The following is a 20,616-nucleotide window of genomic DNA, read 5'->3' as shown; positions in this document are numbered from 1 at the left end:
ACTTTTTATCGAAAGAAATATGGATGAGAGAAAGGTGCGAAGGCGCAATGCTCACGCACGCGAGAGAGCGGCGATAAATTAGCGCAGCGTGGGCGACGCTGAGCGCGCGCCGAGTATTGATCAAGAAAGCTCCGAGTCTAAGCCTGTCGCGAGCGTTTTTTCGATGAAAAACCCGCAGCATTTCCGCGGAGTCTTATAAGCATCTCGCAGCCTTTGATAAGTCGCCATATTAAAATTACCGGCGAAATAGATTGAAAGCTTTTGCTTCAATTCCCACCACTTGCTTGAAAAAACTTCTTTCACTAGATGTTACTAATTTCACAATATTTAATATAAAAAATCAGAAGGGGGATATATTGATATAAAAAATTCTTCAAGTTTGTTACTCGATGATTTTACTTCATACAATTCTCAGATAACGATCAGGCGGCTAAGGATTATTCACGGTTTTTTGTTTTTCGAATGTATCTAGCATATATAACGCTTTCTATTTTAGACAACGTTTAGATATTGTCTGACACAAAGTGGATTCGCGTCGTGATTCCTTTACTACGTTTCATCATGTCTGTGCCTCTCTCCCTTCTTACAACGAAGTACTCACGACCAACTGAAAGCGAGAAAGAGAGAGAGGGAGGAAGGGAGGGAAAGAGAAAGCTTTATTATTAGCTCTGACCTATGCATATTCAAATTAACATTTCAAGTAGCAAGCCAAATTCATTGGAGAAACGCGAAGGCGAAACGCTTGTGATCCTCGCGAAAAATATCCTTTCTATACCGATCGTATTAGAATTCTTAATCTCTCGTGTGATGCGAGCTTTTTGCGCTACTTATTATGCAACGAGTAATATTCCGATCGAGCCCGCGATACAAATCCAGGATTTACCAGTCGAATTTACATGTAAAAGCATAAAAAAGTTCTTTTCTTTATAATAAGGTTTATAATTCCTTTAATATATGTATCCTTTAAGTTATCTAAATGCTGAAATTTATCACATTTGATTCGATGATGAAAAAGCCCACACCTGTGATAATCTAGTCAGACATTTGCACGCGTGTTAGGCGAGTGAATCATACAAAGCTCGCGAGAAAGACGCTTCTGCCGGATAGTCTGACTACGATCTCTAATTATGCAAAATTCACGAGGCTATTTCCGGAGACGCGTCCAATTACTCAGCAGCGTGTAGACTGCTTTTACCGCGATCGAATTAAAGCGCGGCCAGTCATTCGATTAATTCGTGAAAATGATTTTACTGTTTCCATAAACATTCATCAAATTACCGATGAAGTTGAGTTTCTTATAAAAATTCATAGAATCTCCAGCATAAAATCAAATGACAAGGAGAGGAGAAAAAAGAAGTAAAAAATGTAGGCCTTTCATCCTGATATGTTAGATTCGAAACACACAAATATAATACTAAAATTTAAGTCATTATTAATCTATTGTTTATATCTTTTTCTTAATTCTTGATTTTTAGATAATTGGGATCATTCGGATTCATGTATCAGATTTTTAGATAAGATATTTAGATAAGAGATCTGTTATCTAATATTTATTAAAATCTTATATTAATTAAATTTATTAAATTTATTAAAATCTATATGTAATTAAAAACATACTTTTTTTAAATTAAAAATTATAATAAAAAAGATTCGCTTTTTCTCTCCTTATCGGTATGATTTAATCATCGGTATATGATACTACTATCGGTATATGATACGATTAAAATGGTTCCTCTTCCAAGAACCTATCCGATGATTAAGAAAGACCTCTTCTCGGGTGGTATCACGCGCTTTATGGGATATTGTTTGCCATAACATGCTCCGTAAACGTGCCGGAGGGCATGGCATGGACCCCTTCGCCTAACTTGCTTTGGCATAATCGAGGCCGCGCGCGTATCATCCGCTTGAAACCCGATGCGCTCTTTTCGGAAATTCAATATACTTAGCCGAGAGACCCTTTTACGACCCTCATCGCCATCGCGTTAAGGGAAACCCCGTCGAACTTGCAACAAAGACTCTCGGCATATTTCGACGATTACCGCGAAAGCATTCTTCCTTCGGCGCTAAAAGAAAAAGAGCCCGTCTAAATATATTTAAAAATAAACGCATTGACATATATTATTCGCACGATGATCTGGAAGAACCGTATTCGACATCTTTATATGTATTTTTGTAGCATATCTATCTTTCTTATGATAAATATTATATGATGATATTATAATGCTCAGGCATATATCAAATGTGTAGCTGAAAAAAAGAGACTTTTTTTATTACTTATTAATATTAGAATTATTTAATCTATTTTTTAAATATTCATTTCTGACTTTTTGAATGTCTATTTCTTATTTTATTTTAGTATTTATCTTTTAATTAATGTTAAAAGAAATATATTTTTAAACCGAAATAACCTTTGAATAACGCATCATCCTTATTATTTTTTATTACAACGGAATATGACGCACTTGTGTCGATCACATAATTATTAATGATTGGTCTCACTTACAGTTGTGTATGCCTTGGGGAGCAGGAGTAACACATTTCCACATTTAAGACGGACGATATATATGTATTAAAACACATATACGATGTACACATATGGTCGCAGTGAGAAATCAATTTACCGCGCGAGAAAAAGGCGGCCATTCGCACGCCGAGTAGCGAGAGAAGCTGCATTATGTATCCTGTATGCAGAAAGATAAGCGCCTTTGTCCTTTCCAACAACAGTCCCTCTCAGCATTGTCCTCCTCTCTCTGGCCATAGGATTCGCACGCGGCACATCTCTTTTCCTCGCCCTCGTACATTCTGACGAGATGAGGATGCTGCCGTGCATCTCTTTGGCGCATCTCGTTGCGCGACCGCTCGGCACGTGCACTAGATAGACATTATATAATATAGCGTGATATAAAAGTTATATAAGTAGAATATTCATTGTCGAGAGTATTCGGAGTATGTTCGAATAGGAGAGCAATTTAAAATAAAATATTAAAAATAATTATCTAAAATATTCAATTATTTATAAAATTTTTAATATATATGCATGTGTAAATATATATATGTATATGTATTTTTTTTAGAAATTTATTAAATGGAATACTATATTTTTTGTTTATGCTTGGTAGCAGAATAAAAAATACATTTATGCAAAGGAAATTACAAATAATTAAAGTGAAATCTTGTGTGGTAAATTAACTTCTAATTAAGGTTAATCTCTGATTAATCTTTTTAAAAATGATGTAAAAAATTCAAAGCAAAAATAACTGAAGTTCATAATTTATTAATGATCCTTATACATATATATGCATGTATGTATGTGTGTGTTGTACCTTTTGCAAAATCTGGATTGGTCTAATTAGCTCTTATAAAAAATCAATTTACGCATATTACAAAATGTTTTATAGAGCAGTTCTCATCTTGAACATTTACCTTTTATTGCGTCATCGTAAAAATTCGTATAATTAAGAACTCTGCGGGATGTAAGATCATTCATCTCTAGATGAAAATCCTGTAGGAGAGAGAAAGATGGCGGCGGCGGCAGCCGCGACGCTTGCGTGAAGGCGGTGACGTCACGACGATCGATTCGATGTCGCCGCGCGGTGGCGCGATCTGCCGGCGCCGGCGCGTTATTATAGAACGATTCGAGGGAGCATCGCGACCGGGGGTTGCTTTCTCCGACGACGAGGCAAGAGAGTAGGTGCCGAGGGGTGCCAGCGAGGGTGGGGAGTGACATCGTCGTCTTCGACATCGTCGTCTTCGACATCGTCGTCTTCGACATCGTCGTCGAAAAGAGGCAAAGTTTATTCCGGATCGGCGATTGTTTCCGCCCGATTTTATCCTCGGTCAAGTCTTCGCTCATCGGTAACTTGTCTCCGGTTTTCGGTGTGATAGTGTCCCAAGTATAAAGTGAGGGTGGAAGACAAGGAAAGGTGTCTGGAAACCGCTAGAAGAAGCGCGGCGGCCCGACCTGAACGGTAATTTCGTCTATCTATTTGTCTCTGGAACTTTTTGTTCATTAGTTTAAATATTGGTTAATGAATACCGGGATATAAATGGCGGAAAATTCGAAAGAGGAAGTCTGGTAAAAGTCTGTTCTTTTTCTTGGTAGACCTAATGTTTAAAGCTTTGAATGTATCGCCCGCGACTTTTTAAATATTTACTAGCATCCAAAAGACCTGGCAAAAAAGAAAATCTCGATGACCATAAACATATTTTCGAATCTTCAAATAATCTAGATTCAATCAAAATTTTTAACAATTTTTGCCTTTGTCTTGATATTATTTATTATAATAATTTTAAATATAATTTCTTATAACTTTTTTTAATTTGAATTTTACTTTTATAATGTAGATAAATAATATTATACTATTATTAATAGAATAATAGATCTTTACCAGAGAAATTTTATTATAAATTTATTCAGAGACACGTTGACATCGCAATAAGTAAGGCTCAAGAAATTCTTCACTTCTTTTCGAATATTAAGATATAATTCAAGATTATTTGTGTGAATCCTAAATTTAAAACCAATCTACTGTCAAATTTTTTAAATTTAAAATAATCAGATGAAACAAGCACAAATTTTTACGAGATACTAGTTAAGAATTTTTTAGAAAATTCATCATTTGTTAAACACAAATTTTGCAATAATTCTCTAAAATTGTAAAAAAGCTTTTTCAGATAGTTTTTCCGTTTTTCTTGTTTTGTCTTTTTCTTTTCTGAGTCTTGTCACAATGCACAGTAAGTATCGCTATTGCGAAATTTGATGCGAAATTAGAACCTGATGAAGTTCATGTTTGCGATATCAAAAAGTTATACTTTCCCAGAGTTGCTTGACAAGTTCTTTAAAATTTGTTAGAAGTTTATACCGAAAAATTTAATTTGTTAATATTTAAGTCATAATTAAATGAACATAAAGAATTTAACTTAATCCTTAAAAAATTATATCTTTTTTTTATCGGAGAAAAAATTATATCTTTTTTTTAAAGGAGAGAAACAGAGAGAGGAGAGAAAGAGAGAATAATTTCCCAGACAAATTATATAAATTAAACTAAAAAGCACTATATTACTATAATGTTAATATCACAATTGTGTAGGATGTTCTAATAAAGCGAGAATTTTGTTCTCACATTTACAGATGATTCTTGCGAGATTTTCCTCGGATTTTCTTCGTGTTTTCTGCTATGTAACAACTTTTTAATTATCGACGCTAATTGTGCTTGTAATCAAGAAGTTTTGCGAGTAATGAGTTTAAGAAATGACATTCGAAGTTTCCACTCGCTGTTCAAGTTTCTAGCGAGAACAAAGTTATCGTGCACCTGCTAAAAGTTACCGTTCAATTCGACGCCGAGCTTTCCGCAAATATTTAATCCGCGCAAAGTGATCAATGAGTTCATAAATCATAAGATACGAAAAACAATCTGAAAGTTAATGCAGTGAAAGGAAAAATATATTTTCGATTGCTGTTATATAAAAAGAAAAAATCCCATTTTGTTTTTCACTTTTAATGAATTTTAACATGTTAAAAATGATATCCATTTAAAATCAAAACTCATTTGGTGCAAGACTTAAAATTATTAATTGCAATTTGAATAAAATATGAGATTTGCATAAGATACGATTATATTTTAATTAAATTTATTTCAGAGCAATACAATTATTAGAAATAAAAATAAAAATAAATGTTTAAAAAAATTTAGTTACGTAAATTTAAACAATTAGAATTATAATTTTATTATCTAATTACGTACAACAGCACAATATAAAGGAAATGAGAGGGACAAAGAATTTTTTTTAGCAATCATTAATTAAAAATGATTCGGTAATTGAGGTAAATTAGACGCGCGATGGTGTCCGCTCTTTCGCCTCCGAAATTTTATTGGATTCTTTTTCTTCTCGAGATGTCGCGAGCTCGTGAGTCAGTTTAGCCTCTTGTAGTTGGTACCAGGGTTATAAACTTTTTTTTTACGAGGCGCATTAATCCGCCGTAAGGACAGTTAAAATAACGACCACCACTAAAAAAGGTGCATGCAAAATTAATTTATAAAACTTACTATAAAGCCCTATGCATTCTTTGTCATAAATGTGTTTATTATTTTTTTTTTTGATGCATTAATGTATTATTTAAATCTTTTCTCAAGAAAAAAATGAGTTTTTTATGATATTTAAATTATATTCATCTAAATTAACAGATGATAGAAAATTAATTAAAAATAAATGAATCATTATCTGATCCATTAAGCTGTTGAAAAATTGATATAATTGATATGTTTATATAATTAATTATATTGACTAAAAATTCTCAATAACTTTAATTCAATAAAATTTGTTTATATCTATTTCTCTTCACATTTTACAATTTTTATAACATCCAAATAAGCGGAATCATTCAAATACATTTGCACAAATGAAATATAAAACGCGATATTTTTGTCGCGATAACTTGATATAAATAAAATGTATGAAAAATATCTACATATTAAAATTACGATCAATTTTTGCGTGTAGCATAAAAGCAACAGATTTCCTCTCGATCGGTGGATAACAATTATTATCGCCATGAATTACATAGGGACATGTATTACCTCCACGCCAATATATGCGAACAATACGTTCAAAAAAATATTTATATACTTTGTATACCATAAACCCAACAGAATAAAACTATTGTATTTGCTTTTGATCATTACGTCGTGTATTTGTTTTTTTTACGTACGAATAAAAATTGCTTCTGATCGTTACGTCGTGTATTTTTTTACGAACGAATAAAAGTTGCGTTAATCAATTTTTTGCCTCTTTAAAAAAACAACAGATGAATTTTTAAATTTTCAATTAACTAACAAATGTTTGGGAAATTCAAATTCTTTATTAAACGAAAATATTTTTACATTATATACAACTTTTTCAGATATTATAATTTTAAAATTGTTAATCTTTTAGATAAGTATATTACTATATTGTTATGATAATTAAAAAAATACTATCTTCCGTATTGTCTTCCAAGTTAATAATAAAATGTTACAATGACGCGACTGAAAATAATTAATTTATAATCATATGATAGGAAGGAAGTAGGAGATCAAAATTTATGCATTAATGGAAAAAAGCACTACCTTTTTAAATAATATTAAACCACACTACTCTAAATAACCATTTACATATATTTCAAAGAATTGTATTTATTTTCACATATTAAAAATGCACTTCTTAATGTAAAAATGCAGCCGGAACGATTCAAGTTTGATTATATCGTACGATTAAATTAATTATTTTTTGGATAATAATAGCGACACCTGATTGATTCGCAGGTACGTGGGCAGCTCGCGACGAGAGCTGTCGGAGGTGAAGGAACTGGTGACCTCGAGGCGGGTGCAGAAGAGTCGGCCGTCGGGGGTCGCGAGGTCGGATGGCGGTTGCATCGGGAGCGTCAGTCTGGGAAGCGGTAGCGGCGGCGGCGGCGTCGTCGGCGGCGTCGGTGTTGGCGTCGGCGGCGTCGTCGCCGGCGGTCTTCTAGGCGGCTGCAGCGGCGGGAACGACGCCTTGGCGGAGCTCACAATTGAGGAGCTGGCCTCCATTCCCGCCGGAAATCACACCTCCGCCAATCACACGGGACATCCCTCTCATCACAAGGTCAGTGAACCCGCGAACTCGAAATCGATAACGCGCTGTTTGAATGAATAAGAGAGAGAGAACCTTCAATGCATATTTAAAAATAGCATCTATTCGTAGTACTTTTTAATTCAGGCATTCAAGCCATCGTACCCGGCTATCATCTTGTGTCGTTTGCTCACTAATAATATTAACGAGATATTAATACATTCTTCCGCAAGACAAAGGTTGAGAGTTTTCGAAAAAGAAACTTTCTCTGTCTACAATAAATATTTTTTAATCTTATTTTAAAATTATATTTTAATCTAGCTTTATTTTTATTTTTTTTCCCTTTTCTGATCTTTCAATTAATTTATTACATTTAATATTATATTTTTAGCAAATATTTATTTTTTAAAGCGATCACGGAAAAATCGAAATACTGCTTGTAGTTTCGATGTAATTGAATTTTCACGTATTATATTATTCTTTTAAACTTTTTTTTTTATTTTAATGACTGTGAAATATTATTGGAAACAGCATTTGCTATTTATGGTTATTATACAAACATGATTCAATATTCATTGATTCAACAGTAACAGTGTTAGATGGACTAATAATGACAGCCGCCGAGAGCATATTCCCGATTATAGAGATTAGAGAGACCATTGGTGCAATAATTAGTATATATACTCGTGGTTCGAAATCCTAATTGTATAATGATAATTTCACTGGAAACGTACTAATCAGAATTATTTAATACATTTAATAAAAATTATGGGAAAATTCTCTCTTGAATTGAACGACAAACTTCTTTTTAGCGAGGCGCAATTTATTTTAATATAATGCAGTCTAAATTTATAAAAAAAAATTTCCCAACATCTTTAAATCTTTCAATTAAATGAATAATTTTTGGGAATAAATCAAATTTTTATCCAGTTTTATTGAATATGAGTCATTATTCTTTTCTTTGATTATTTGAAACAGAATTCAATTTTGTGCGACAGTGTTGATCAATCTTCTTTTTAATTAACACTAAAATCAATGTAGAAGGGCAAAGAGCGACGATGTATTCACAAATATAGTCTCATAAACCTATACAATCAAGTCACAAAGCATCGAGCATGTGTGCGCGTCAGCTGTTGCATCGCGCAGCTGTCGTGTATTATGTATCCCATCCCATTGAAAAAATGATTTTCTTGCTTGCGAGTTGCGAGTGCTGTGTTTAAAAATTTCTACGTTCCTCCGCTCTTATATTATCGCGCGCAATTTTCTTCCTTTTTTTTCTTAAAACCAGAATTGACGGTCTTGAATTAACGATCTAAAATTAACAACGAAAGGAGTACACAATCATTATAAAAGTCTGCACAATTATAAAGGTATCACAAAGAGTACAATTAAAAAAAAGAATAATTTAAATAATTTTTCTTTAAAGATATTTATATCGTATTTAAAGTAATATGAATGCATTTTAATATGCTTAGATTTAAGAGTCTATTTCTCCTAAGTGGAATCCACAAGAGCATGACGCATCGGATACTTATATTTTCTTCTTCAAATCTTCAGACCTTTTTCAAATTATCTTCTAACTATCTATTCATGTTTTCAAAATGTTCCCTTAAATCGTATCGCTTCTGGAAAAACAAGCTTCTGTCGTTCAAATCACTTTACGGAAATTCCATTCCTCTTTCCAAATCCACCCAAGACGATAACCTTTCCAAGCTTCTCACATTAATATTTGTCTGTTATTGTTATCATTTTATCTTCTGTTCTTCTTTTCAGTCTCCTGCCTTCAACGACTCGTTCGAATATACAAATGTTGAGTCTTGTATCAGGTTCTTTTTCTATTTCCAAAAAATTTTTTTTTAAACAATTTCTCGAGATAGAACTAATCGAAAACGGGGAAAGCTAAATTTTAATATTTTTTAATTATTTTTTAATTCTTTTTTTTATTATTAGATGTCTTTACTATAATCTTTTAAAATAATATAATTAATTTTATATTGTTAAGGGGAAACAAACTGTTGTTGCATTTAAACCTAAAATAATTTTTGTTAAAATATTTGAAATTATTATGAAAAATAATAAAATGATTAGAAGTGTTAAATATACATAAACGTGTATAATGTTAATCTTATTTTATTTCTGTCCTCTTCTCAAGCACACTTAAAAATTAGAATACCACATTTCCAAATATAAGTAAAAAATTTTAAAAAATTTTAAAATTTAAAAAATACATATATAATTAAAGAGGGAAAGAGAATGGGAAAAAATTAATCGGATCGCAAATAATTATGCATTTGGATCTCAGAATCGTTGTTGAATAGAATCAATATCTGTCAAATGAAATAATAACTAAATATACTGCTATTTCTATTTCTGCTTTTTTTGTTTCCTCTTGTTTCCCTCGTATGAAAAAAAAAACATTTTGAATAAAAACAACATCAATATTGCAAAAACATTTGTGATATTTTCAAACTTAAATCAGAATTTGATGAATTAAAAATTATTTTTTCTTAACTCTATTTCTTATTTTGATTGTATGAAGATATGCTATGTTAAAGTTAGTCATAACTTTATAAAGAAAAGAGAAAAGATCAGACTACATCTTTATATCAAAGTAAACCTTTCCCTAAGCTTCACTTAGCTTTTCGAAGAAAATTTCGCTTATATTTTTTCAGAAATAATCGACTTTTGTTAAATTAATTTTTAGTAGAGCTAGCCAGTAGACTACATACGTTAACTTTTTCTTCCGTTAAAAGCCAACTCATTAATTATCCGAGCATTGCTGCTCGGCCACAAATCGACCATTTTAATAGCTTTAAAGTCGTATCGATATAAACGTCCTTTTTAACGGCGATTATTATAATGAAATAATAGCTGCTGTCCGCTATTCTCCTTGATTCCTTTTGATGGATCATTTACCACAACTAAATTGCAATCTCGACGATCACCGAGCCCTATAATAGCTGTTAATTAAATGTTTATGACTGCGCAGTACAAAATTATAGAAAATAAAATATATTTAAGCTGACCTTTTTATTTTTTAAAAGTTTGAAATAGGCAAACATTAATTTAATTACATATTTTAATATTTCAATATAACAGCCATTTTAAGTATAAATTCTTCTTTATATTTAATTATACGCGCATTATACAACTACAATCAATTTAAATACTAATAATAATATGTATTCTTTAATTTTAATTCAATTTTAATTTTCTTTAATTTATTATAATATATATTCAATTTTATTCAATTTAAATACTATAATAATATACAGGATATAACTAAACCTCCGAATTTCCCTTAAAGAATTTTTTGGCCAATTTAGAGATGATTTTTTTTCAGCAAAAATATTAAGGCATCAATAATTTTCGAATTATAAACTTTCTTTATTGGATAAGAAGAATTTTTGGCAAACTAAATTTTGTGAAGTTAAAAGATTAACACAACTTCTTCAGTTAATTTCAGATGAATTTTATTTAAATAACATTTTAATTTAAAACAGTTACAAAGATGTATAATGGCAAAAATTGGAAGCTTGCAAAAAATGACTTTCCTTAACATTTTCACTGAGGAAAAATTATTTCTATTGATCAGAAAATCTCTCTTAAATAAAAATTTAGAAGTTTGCGAAAAATATCCTGCATATAATTTTATTTATTTCTTTCAAGTATCGTACTGTTTAATTTCTTTCACACACTTCTTTAATTTTAATCATAAAAAAAATCTTTTACAATTATTATTAATTCATCGTACCTACAATATTATTGATACGTTGATATATAAATTTCTTTTAATCCATAATCATACATATAATGCGATCGAATTATAGTAAAAGGATTATAGTAAGAAGGGCGATTTTTTTCCTTCAAAGATGTTTTTATGTCGTTCCCGACTAATCCTCTCTCTCTAATCTGCTGGTCTTAAACTATCGACTCGCTCACTGTCGCGCAAGGCCCATCTTAAACGAGAGCTATCGGTTCCCGGTGTAACAACCCTTTTCGAACCCCTTCGAGATAAGGGAACGGGAACGTAGGAAACTCGACTCGTACATGGTCTTCTTATCGCTGACCAAGGTAATGCTTCTCTTTTGTAGCCTTTCGGACGTAAATCAAGTCGATTAAATGGTGCTTTAGGGCAAACGAGCTCGCATACACACTGCGTCTTTTAAAGTAAAAAAAATTCTGTAATTTTTATGACATAATGTAACTTTAATTAAAATATAATATTTTGTATTCTTTTTGGATGAAAAAGGATAGCTCTTTTTTTGGTTTATAAAATTATTTAATGAGATTTTCATACGCGGGCAGAGAATTTTAACTCGAAATTAAAATATAACATGTCAACATAATATGTCTCTTTTAGGATGAAATTAAAATATCCCACTCTGACTTTTAAACGACAGTTTTTTGACAACTTTATAATTAATGTTTAATAGTAATATAAGTAATAGTAAGTCCACATAATTTTGAGGGGTAAAGTTTTTCATGAAAATAACAAAAACATTCTATAAATGTTACCAAATGTATAAAAAATAATACATAAAATATATAATAATAATATAATAATATATAAAAAAATTCTCAGTTATAATAATTAAAATATCAGTTAGCAAGAAAATGCAATTCAAATGTGAATGTAAAGTCAACGTTAATCTTTGTACTCTTATCGCAAGTTGAATCGAGTCGTTACTCCTGCGGCACCCTGTAGTGGACGGTTGCAGTATTCGGGAGGGCGAGTATACTTCCCGTTAGTAATATTACACGGTGTGTGCGAAGAAGTGGGAGCGAGAGGGCCGGTGAGCTATGGATCGTCGACCCTCACAGTCGGCGGTTAACATTCGGGCGCCTCGTACGTTACGTTCGGAATCGTGCCGAAGGTACGGGGGTGATGAAGCACTACCCTTTATATTTTCCGGGGTGAAAATCGCGGTGAACATAAATTATCTTAATTGCTGGAGTAATATCGAGTGTATCCTCATCAGAGTGAAGATAGTAAACAACTATCATTAAATAAAGTGAAAGAAAAAAGTCTAAACTATCTCAAATAAAAAGTTTATTAGTAGATTAATGTGTCAAACGTAATCCAGTGAACAATGATAGAGAATCGTGTGTAATGATGAATTTACCCTTTAAATTTTTTAATTAGAAAATACATCACTTTTTTATTATTTAATAAGATATTTAAATTGTTGAGATAAAATTTTTGAAATTGCCATAAGAACGAATCTTGCTGTTGATAAGACATCTTTAATTTTTTCATGTAAAAGACTGCGTGATAGATCTTTAGGGATTATTGATTATTACAGTACAATCAGCTTCAGCTGATTCAGGTGTTTCATAATTGTGATTTTAATTTATTCCAATCGCAGTCACGAATAATGATTTATGTAAAGTCAATTAATTAGTTAATTATTTAATTTTAATTTTTTTCTAGTTAATTAGTTAATTTTAATTTTTCACTTTAAATTTTTCATTTTTCATTTGAATTTTCAGTCTGAATCAATTTACATAATAACCTTTAAAAGATACTTTAGTATTAAACAGAATATAGTATTGCATCTAAAATATTTTATATAATCATGAGTAAAAATAATAAAAATTGTTATAAAAAAGGGATAGAGAAAAGAAAGAATGCGAATAAAATAATTGACAATAAAATAAAATAAAATTGTAAAATAGAGAAAGGTGTTTATCATGTGCAAAAGATAAGCAGAATTGCAAATTTATATTAGAAGAGAAGATTCATGGTGAGTAATTTCTCTGATTTAAAATCAGTGGAACAATTAATAAATGAGCAGCAGAATAATATTATCGTTCAAACTTTGTTGGTCTTGAGAAAACCTTAATTTACTTTTCTATATCATAATTTTATACAAAATAATAATTCTAAATATTAGCTAAAGAATATCTAAGATAATGTACGGAGTACTTTTATGTGCGGTTTTCTATACTGGATATAATGTTAAGAAGGAAAACATAAGCTGAGAGAGAAAAATTCTCGTCCTTTGTTCGAAAATTGTCCGAGACGACCAATCGATATCATTCTAGTCGACGACACTCGAGGCGTCGTCGCCTTGCTGTGCTGCGTGCTTTACGATCGTAAAAAATGGGTTGTTTTCATGTCGAGGATTTCAAAAAAATAAACCCCAGGCTCTGTGCCGCGAAAGAGTCTCGGAAAACCATCTACTCGGAAGAGAGGTGCGCCCAGTTTATTTGGACTCTCTGCTCCCGGTTCGTGTACTTCAAAGGCATGCGAATGTTTGCTATTTCCTGTCGACAAGGTTGATTGCGTCTAACATGTAACGTGCCGCCTTCGATATAAAAAAATTATAAATTCGGAGAATAAAAAGAATTAAATATCAATGATAGAAGAAAAAAATTCGCGGAAAGTAATAGGAAAATCAAAGTAGAATTAGAAAATACATATATAAAATGAAACATAGATAATAAAAAGATGATAAATTTAGAAACCAGAAAAAGATGGTAAATTTAGAAACCAGAAAAATAGATAAAAGTAGAAAATAAAAATATGATATATAAAAGAGAGAAAAGATAAAATGGGAAAATGACAAAATGTCAGAGATAAAATTATAACATATAGAAATGTAATAAATTCAGAGATTGGAAAAGATTAAATGTAGAAAGCAGAAAAATGGCAAAATTAAGGATCGATGTACGAGAAAAAATAAATATAAATATAAATAAGTATTGTATAATTAAAATCATTCGCCTTATGAATCAAGTGCTTGTAAAATTTTCATTACTGATACAAGATAGTTGAAATTTTTAATTATTTCTTTTAAATAAAAAAGAGAGAATAATTTTATATGGAAAAAAATGAATGAAGAATGATATGCTTTTTTGCAAAAACAGACTGATATAAAAACGCATTTGATCCGCGAATCTTTTATCTCGAATTTATGGTCTTTCTATGCGTGTACATTTACGTTCTTCGCTATAAAAATCCAAAGAATCTTCCTACTTCCACCCCTGTGAGTCATTCACGATTCTACATATAGAAGGATGATAGAATGATATACACCTTCGTTGCGTTTTGATGAACATTTCAGTCTTCAAAAGTTTTATCAGATTTCTTATTCTTCTTATTTTCAGAAATTTGTACAGTTTTTTTAAAGAAATAAATAATCAATCAATGATTTTAGAGACATTATTATATTTTCATATTGTGCAATTTGTTTTTCGAATAATGTTCGCATTATTCTAGTGATTATTCTATTAATATCGCATTTAAACGAAAAATAAGAAATGAATAAAAAATATGAATAGAGGATGAAAATAGCACAACGAAAATTATTGTAGTCCCGTTGCGGTGACGCCTATGTTCTGAATCATGCCACAAGGGTTCTGACTTCTGCCAAGCTTGGAGATCGATACCTCTCTTATTATGTCTTTAACTGGTTACGCGGATGATGACAGTGACATTGATCTCATTTTAGATAATCACTGTTTTTAATAATTTATTGACAATAAATGTCGATAAAATATCTAAAACTAATTGATAAGTAGAGATAAGTTTAAGCAATTTTAGAATCGCTTTATTATATTATAAATTATTGTTTAATATCTTGCGATATATGTGTATGTATATTATTTTTTTTCTCCAATTTAACTTTAAAGAAATATAATTTTGCATAACTTTTTTGAATATATATTAAAATGTACAATTTATATGCGAGAGAGATAGAGAGAGAGATTAACATATATAAATTATTTTTTAATAGAGGGTGCCGGGCGGAGGGGGCGTGATTGTGGGGGGTGGCGGAGGTTCGGCCACCCCCCAAGGGGCGCAGCAAGGTAACAGTCATAATCTGGTGTACCGCGTGGTGGGCTCACGTGGACATCCCGGCGGTCACCATCCGCATGTAAAAAAGTCTGATAGCTCTCAGCAAACCGAGAGCTCGGCTTTCAAGCATCAGCAGCAGCAGCAACAACAACAACAGCAGCAGCAGCAACAGAGTTCGAACGGTTCCACCAGCAGCAGCTCCAACAGCCAACAATGGAAGAAATACATCGAGGCGGGTGCCGCAAGGGAGAGAGACAAGGAGGGCGCACCTCCCAGTCCTAGTCCCTCCAGAAGATCACAGGTGAGATACTTCAAGAAATATTGAAACTTTTAGTTCTTGATTTCTTTATATCGATATTTTTTATATTGTTATAAACAGATAGATATTAAAATTAACTGTCTGGCCTTAATCTAATATTAAAAATTGAATAATGAAATTGATAATCTTACTCTCTAAAAGTGAATCAGTGTATTATCACTGAAAAACAGTAAATACTCACTGATTACAAGCAGTTATAAGTACAGCACTGATTATAGTGATAATACACTGATTCATTTTTAGAGAGTAGAAAAGATAAAGCTAATAAGATTAATTTATGATTTAAATTAAAATAAAAAATAGCTTTTTTATATTATTATAATATATTAACAATTTAAATAAAATGGTTGAAATATATAGGATAAGCATCGGAAACAGGCCATGGCCGAATATGCGAATGGCGAGAAACCACAGAAAGTTTCATCGGGTACGTCGACGAGCGGGAGTAGCAAGGTTCGTGGGGTACCGCAAAGTTTCGGCTACGTTAAAAGACACAGTGCGGGCACTAGTCCGAGTCCTAATGGCGTTCAAAATGGCAACAAGGACGCCACTAGGACGGCTCAAGTTAGCGCTGTACCAAGGACCAAGGTAGCGTAAAAATTATTAATTATTTTTGTGTATCTAGAATTAATAAGTGTGTATCTAGAATTAATATTAATCTTAGAATTTTTTCTAGAAATTATAGTCACAAATTTCAAAATCTTTAAATTAAATTGAAGAATTAAGGATTACATTTTTTGAAATCTCTTTGACCCTTTTAAAATTTAAAATCTAGATTATTAAATTCAGAGTGAGTGTCAAATCCAATATCTCTAGATTCTTCAAAAATTACGGCTTCTTTCCTTTATTCTAAAATCAAGATTCATAATTTTTATTTATAGATTTCTACAATTAGGTATTTGATTCTTAGTATTTTAAAATCTTTGAGTTCCTTTAATATTTGACTAAATAAAAAGTTAAAATAAATATCAAAATGTTTCAGACTAAATATTTGAGTTTTAATTTGAAGCAGCTGTATCTTGTTTATCTCAAATTTATGTCTACTAAATCAAATAGAGTCGGGTATATTAAGTTGGAATTGTTTGTCTCTTGGGTGTAGGTTAAAGTGTCTGGCGGCACGCAAACATGCACAACGGAATTGCAGGCCAACTCTTCAGGATCCAGCCAGGGTCACCACTATAAAAGTTATAGCCTCACCGGTCCCAGCGCCAGTCAACTCTCTCAATCAGTCCGGGATCGTCTCATGTTGGGTTCTCAGAGTCTGCCAAAGCCAGGCAGTCCAGAATTCACCGCTCTCTTCGCATCCGCTCATCATCGTGAGAGAGGAACTGGCGTCGGACCGGCGAGTACTTCATTTTCACCCCGAGTACTGAAACCATCTGACGGTAGTCTTAGCGATACGTGCAGTAATTATGCAGCACCTGATCTTCAGGGCTACTACGGCACGCCCAACAGTCCCTATACAACTTCGTGGATGAGACATAGCAACACCTATACGCCCAGCGGACGATCTCAAGGTAATTTGATTAAAATATTATAACTTGTTAAGACATTGAAAAAATAATGCAAATTATCAGTCAATTTACACATTTATTTTGTATTTATTTCATTTTATCATAATTTATTTTAATTTTTTATTTACAGTTTTTGTTCTTATTTTATAAAATTATAACGTATAATTTTTTTTTTAACTTGAATAGGAATGGGCTTATGCGAGGCGGACAGCGTAGAATCATTAGGTTCGCATCGCGCGAGCTTAACACATGCCCGTCTCCTAATGCATCAAAGGGACTCTACGGGATCTCCGGCACCGCCTAGATTAAACAGGAGCAACTCCATCAGGTGAGAATTTTCAGCATCTTGTTTTTTAATTTTCGTTTCAATTCTTAATTCTTAAATAATAAAAAATGGTTAAATAGTTCTTTATATTATATTTTATTTTAATAATAGCATTCATTTTAAAAAATTCCATAATACATAACACTTTAAAAACACTTTGCAATCTTTGGATAGCTAAATACTTTATTAACATAATATAAAAATATTTTTAATTATACATTAAATATAAGATTAATATATTTTTTTAGTTTTGATAAAAATTGATATACATAGATATATATAAAATTAGAAACATGATTTTTAATTTTTATTTTGAATATTTAACTTAAATATTAATCATCGTGAGGGCTGATTATAATCTTATTGCGATATACATAATATTATAGCATGCTTAGAAGATGCGACTTTAGCATTCGATCAGTTCTTAGCGACAACTATAATTCTTTCTCTTTTTCCGGCTCTCTTCATTCACTTACTCTTTAATTAATAAATTCAATCGTGAAATAACGCAGGACAATTTGATTAACCGTTCTAGCCACCTACGGGACAGGACATTTCCAAGGTAGTGCGATAGTACACACTCGGCGATCCTGTTTTTCACGCATAAGTATCAAAAGATATGAACAGAGTCGTAACACATATATACGCACTCGAGAATCGCTCTCACTCGCACTCGCGGAGAGTTTTCTTCAAAACCTAATTTCGATCGAATTTTTGGATTCGAAAATTTTTCGCAGCATATATTATTAACAATCTTAGAATCTAGAAATAGAGTATTCAAAATCTTTAAATCTAAAAAGCTACAAAAAAATTGATCTTTAAAGTCTTTAAAATCGAGAATTATACATTTTAAGATCTTTAAATCTTCAATACTTTCAAACTCTAACTTTAAGTATAATAAAAATCTAGATTCTAAGATTTTTTTAGATTTAAAAATTAGATTTTAAGATTATTGGATTCTCGATTTCTTGGATTCTTAGATTTTGAAATGCATAGTCTAAATTCTAAAGTTATGATTTTTTTCAAAACCCATAAATTCTAAGATCCATTACATCTTCAACTCTTAGGATTTTACGTGACCTAAGAACTTGGATCCGAAATCTGTATATTCCAAAAATGTTGAGATTTTAAACTTTAAAATATTTGTTATCTCTTTGAAATAACAAAGAATTATAAATTTAAAAATCTTGGATTCCTAGAATCTTTGAATTCTTACAATCTAGATTTTCCGGAGACTACAAGACTCACTCTATCACGCAAATGTAATTCACAGAGTGCTCTACGTGTCTTCGATATATTGTGTTGATAGTTATTCCTGCCGCAGATTCGACGTTGCCTATTGTGCCAAAGTCCATCTTTCAATCGTGTTGCTTGTGTAGCTGCATGCATGCGCGACGCTTCATCAATATTCTAGGCCAATATTGAAAGCAGAATATCTGTGTACTTGCTCACCATCGTTATATAAGAGTATTACATAACTTTGAAGTCATATATAATTATGTTTGATTAAACGAACAACATTTGAATATGAAAATAATGAATTCAAGTCGAAATGTCTATTCGATGGATCGATAGCTCTCGTTCAGTTGCCGCGAGATTAAATGCACGCAATGCTCAGGAAGTAGTCCTCGACTTTCTGTCAAGTGGAAGTAAGCTTATCTTTTAATTAGAGGCTCTTTCTGGGACCGAGTAACTGCGCGCACACTCGGGTGGTAGACAAATGTATTCTCGTTGCCGGAGTTAACTGAAACACTCGAAGTCTTCTTTTGCTGACTAAAGCAACCCGCGATTGGTACTCTTTACCGAGAGATGTTGTTGTAAACCTTTGCTTAACATAACAAATGTCGTTTTCCTATTATGAAAATAATTTTTAATCCGTTTTAAATTTGATTTTTATTTATTAATTTTGTATTTTAATATAACCAATAATTTTTCATAAAGTTTCCAAAAACTATAAGAAATATTCACAAAATTATAAGAAATAAATTTAAAAGAAAAATGAGAAACTGAAAAGAAATTTTTTAAAAGTTTATAGAAATGAGTTGAAGAATTTGAAAGAGATGAAAGTATTAAGAATATAAATATAAAAAACAAATAATAATTCATGTAATAGCAGATTTGCTTTTTGAACAAAATAACAGTGAAGAGAAAATGAATCTATAATGGTAAGTTTTCAATAATAGAAAAGAATTTTCTTGCATTATTTTTTACAAGCACACGATAACTGTGTGCTGTATGCGTGTGTGTGTGTGCTTAGTATACAGATAATGATAAATAAAATCAAAACTGGACGCTAATGAGAAGAAATGATTGCAACATCAAATGCAGTATGTTAAATTATGATTTAAAATACTTTAATAGAGGATCAAAAGCAAAGTTCACTGTTGAATTGCAATATCAATTTTTCCAATAATATCAACTAATAGATAAGATACTTCTTTCAACGCTGAATGTATTCGATGTACTTTAATTTTGGCTAGATAATGGTGTTGGTATCGATAAAATAGTCCGAGTTGAGAGTCGATCCTCTCGAAGTCTGGCTTTTAGGAGAACATTATTTAGAGACGCCTCGAGAGAAATCTCTAGAGAACATGGTGCGCTTGTGTTTTCACAGATCTACAAAGAGCGAGAAGATGTACCCGTCGATGTTGGCGCGAGGCAGTGGTGCTTCGTCGTCGGTGGGCGAGGAAGTCGGAATTGGCATGGGGGTCGGAGTGGAACCGTATTATAGCGTTCCCGTGGGATCAGCAGGATGCACCGGCCAGCACTGGTCCCAGCCAACGTCACCAACACCCACTCACACTTCGCGGCAACCACCAAATTTGTATCAACACGTGCACAAGGACGATGACAGTGAGTATTATTAGTAAAAAATTTAAAAAATTTATATGACATTTGTTTAAAATTTGAAACCTAATGTCATTTTTAAGACTAATTTTTTGAGTTTTCAAAAAATACGAAAAATAAGAATCAATATTGCACTGAATTCTTTCCTAATGAATCCTAAGGTGAATTACAGTTGAAAATAATTACACGTCGCTAATGGAAACAAACGGAATAGTGA

At 31.8% G+C, this 20,616-nt stretch overlaps 2 protein-coding genes across 13 annotated transcripts in view; one reads left to right on the top strand and one right to left on the bottom strand.

Annotated features, from left to right (window-relative positions):
* Nucleotides 1-3,524, bottom strand: part of LOC145966906 (uncharacterized) — a 41,539-nt gene extending 38,015 nt beyond the window's left edge. For 5 of the 6 annotated variants that reach the window (XR_014437241.1, XM_083091366.1, XM_083091358.1 and 2 more), the window contains exons 1-2: nucleotides 3,424-3,524; nucleotides 2,622-2,871 (exon numbers count right to left, since the gene is read on the bottom strand). Coding sequence is in view for 5 of the 6 variants with exons in the window: in XM_083091366.1 (XP_082947492.1) it covers nucleotides 2,622-2,871; nucleotides 3,424-3,487 (314 nt within the window). In the remaining variant the exon portion in view is untranslated. Of the gene's footprint in view, nucleotides 1-1,632; nucleotides 2,064-2,621; nucleotides 2,872-3,423 lie in introns of those variants that run through there. The other variant, XM_083091339.1, reaches the window with a different exon arrangement.
* Sick (sickie) overlaps nucleotides 1-20,616 on the top strand; it is a 163,995-nt gene that overhangs the window by 111,352 nt on the left and 32,027 nt on the right. For 6 of the 7 annotated variants that reach the window (XM_083091298.1, XM_083091271.1, XM_083091289.1 and 3 more), the window contains 7 exons: nucleotides 7,302-7,623; nucleotides 15,333-15,695; nucleotides 16,074-16,301; nucleotides 16,813-17,230; nucleotides 17,414-17,555; nucleotides 18,088-18,114; nucleotides 20,167-20,405. In XM_083091298.1, coding sequence (XP_082947424.1) covers nucleotides 7,302-7,623; nucleotides 15,333-15,695; nucleotides 16,074-16,301; nucleotides 16,813-17,230; nucleotides 17,414-17,555; nucleotides 18,088-18,114; nucleotides 20,167-20,405 — 1,739 coding nt within the window. The remainder of the gene's footprint in view (nucleotides 1-7,301; nucleotides 7,624-15,332; nucleotides 15,696-16,073; nucleotides 16,302-16,812; nucleotides 17,231-17,413; nucleotides 17,556-18,087; nucleotides 18,115-20,166; nucleotides 20,406-20,616) is intronic. The other variant, XM_083091278.1, reaches the window with a different exon arrangement.

The sequence above is a fragment of the Camponotus vicinus genome, unplaced genomic scaffold (assembly GCF_025532165.1).
Source record: "Camponotus vicinus isolate PSW18456_S1 unplaced genomic scaffold, iyCamVici1.0 SCAF_1, whole genome shotgun sequence".
NCBI classification, from domain to species: Eukaryota; Metazoa; Arthropoda; class Insecta; order Hymenoptera; family Formicidae; genus Camponotus; species Camponotus vicinus.
Note: the sequence above shows the minus strand (reverse complement) of the source record. Positions and strands in the feature narration are given on the sequence as shown.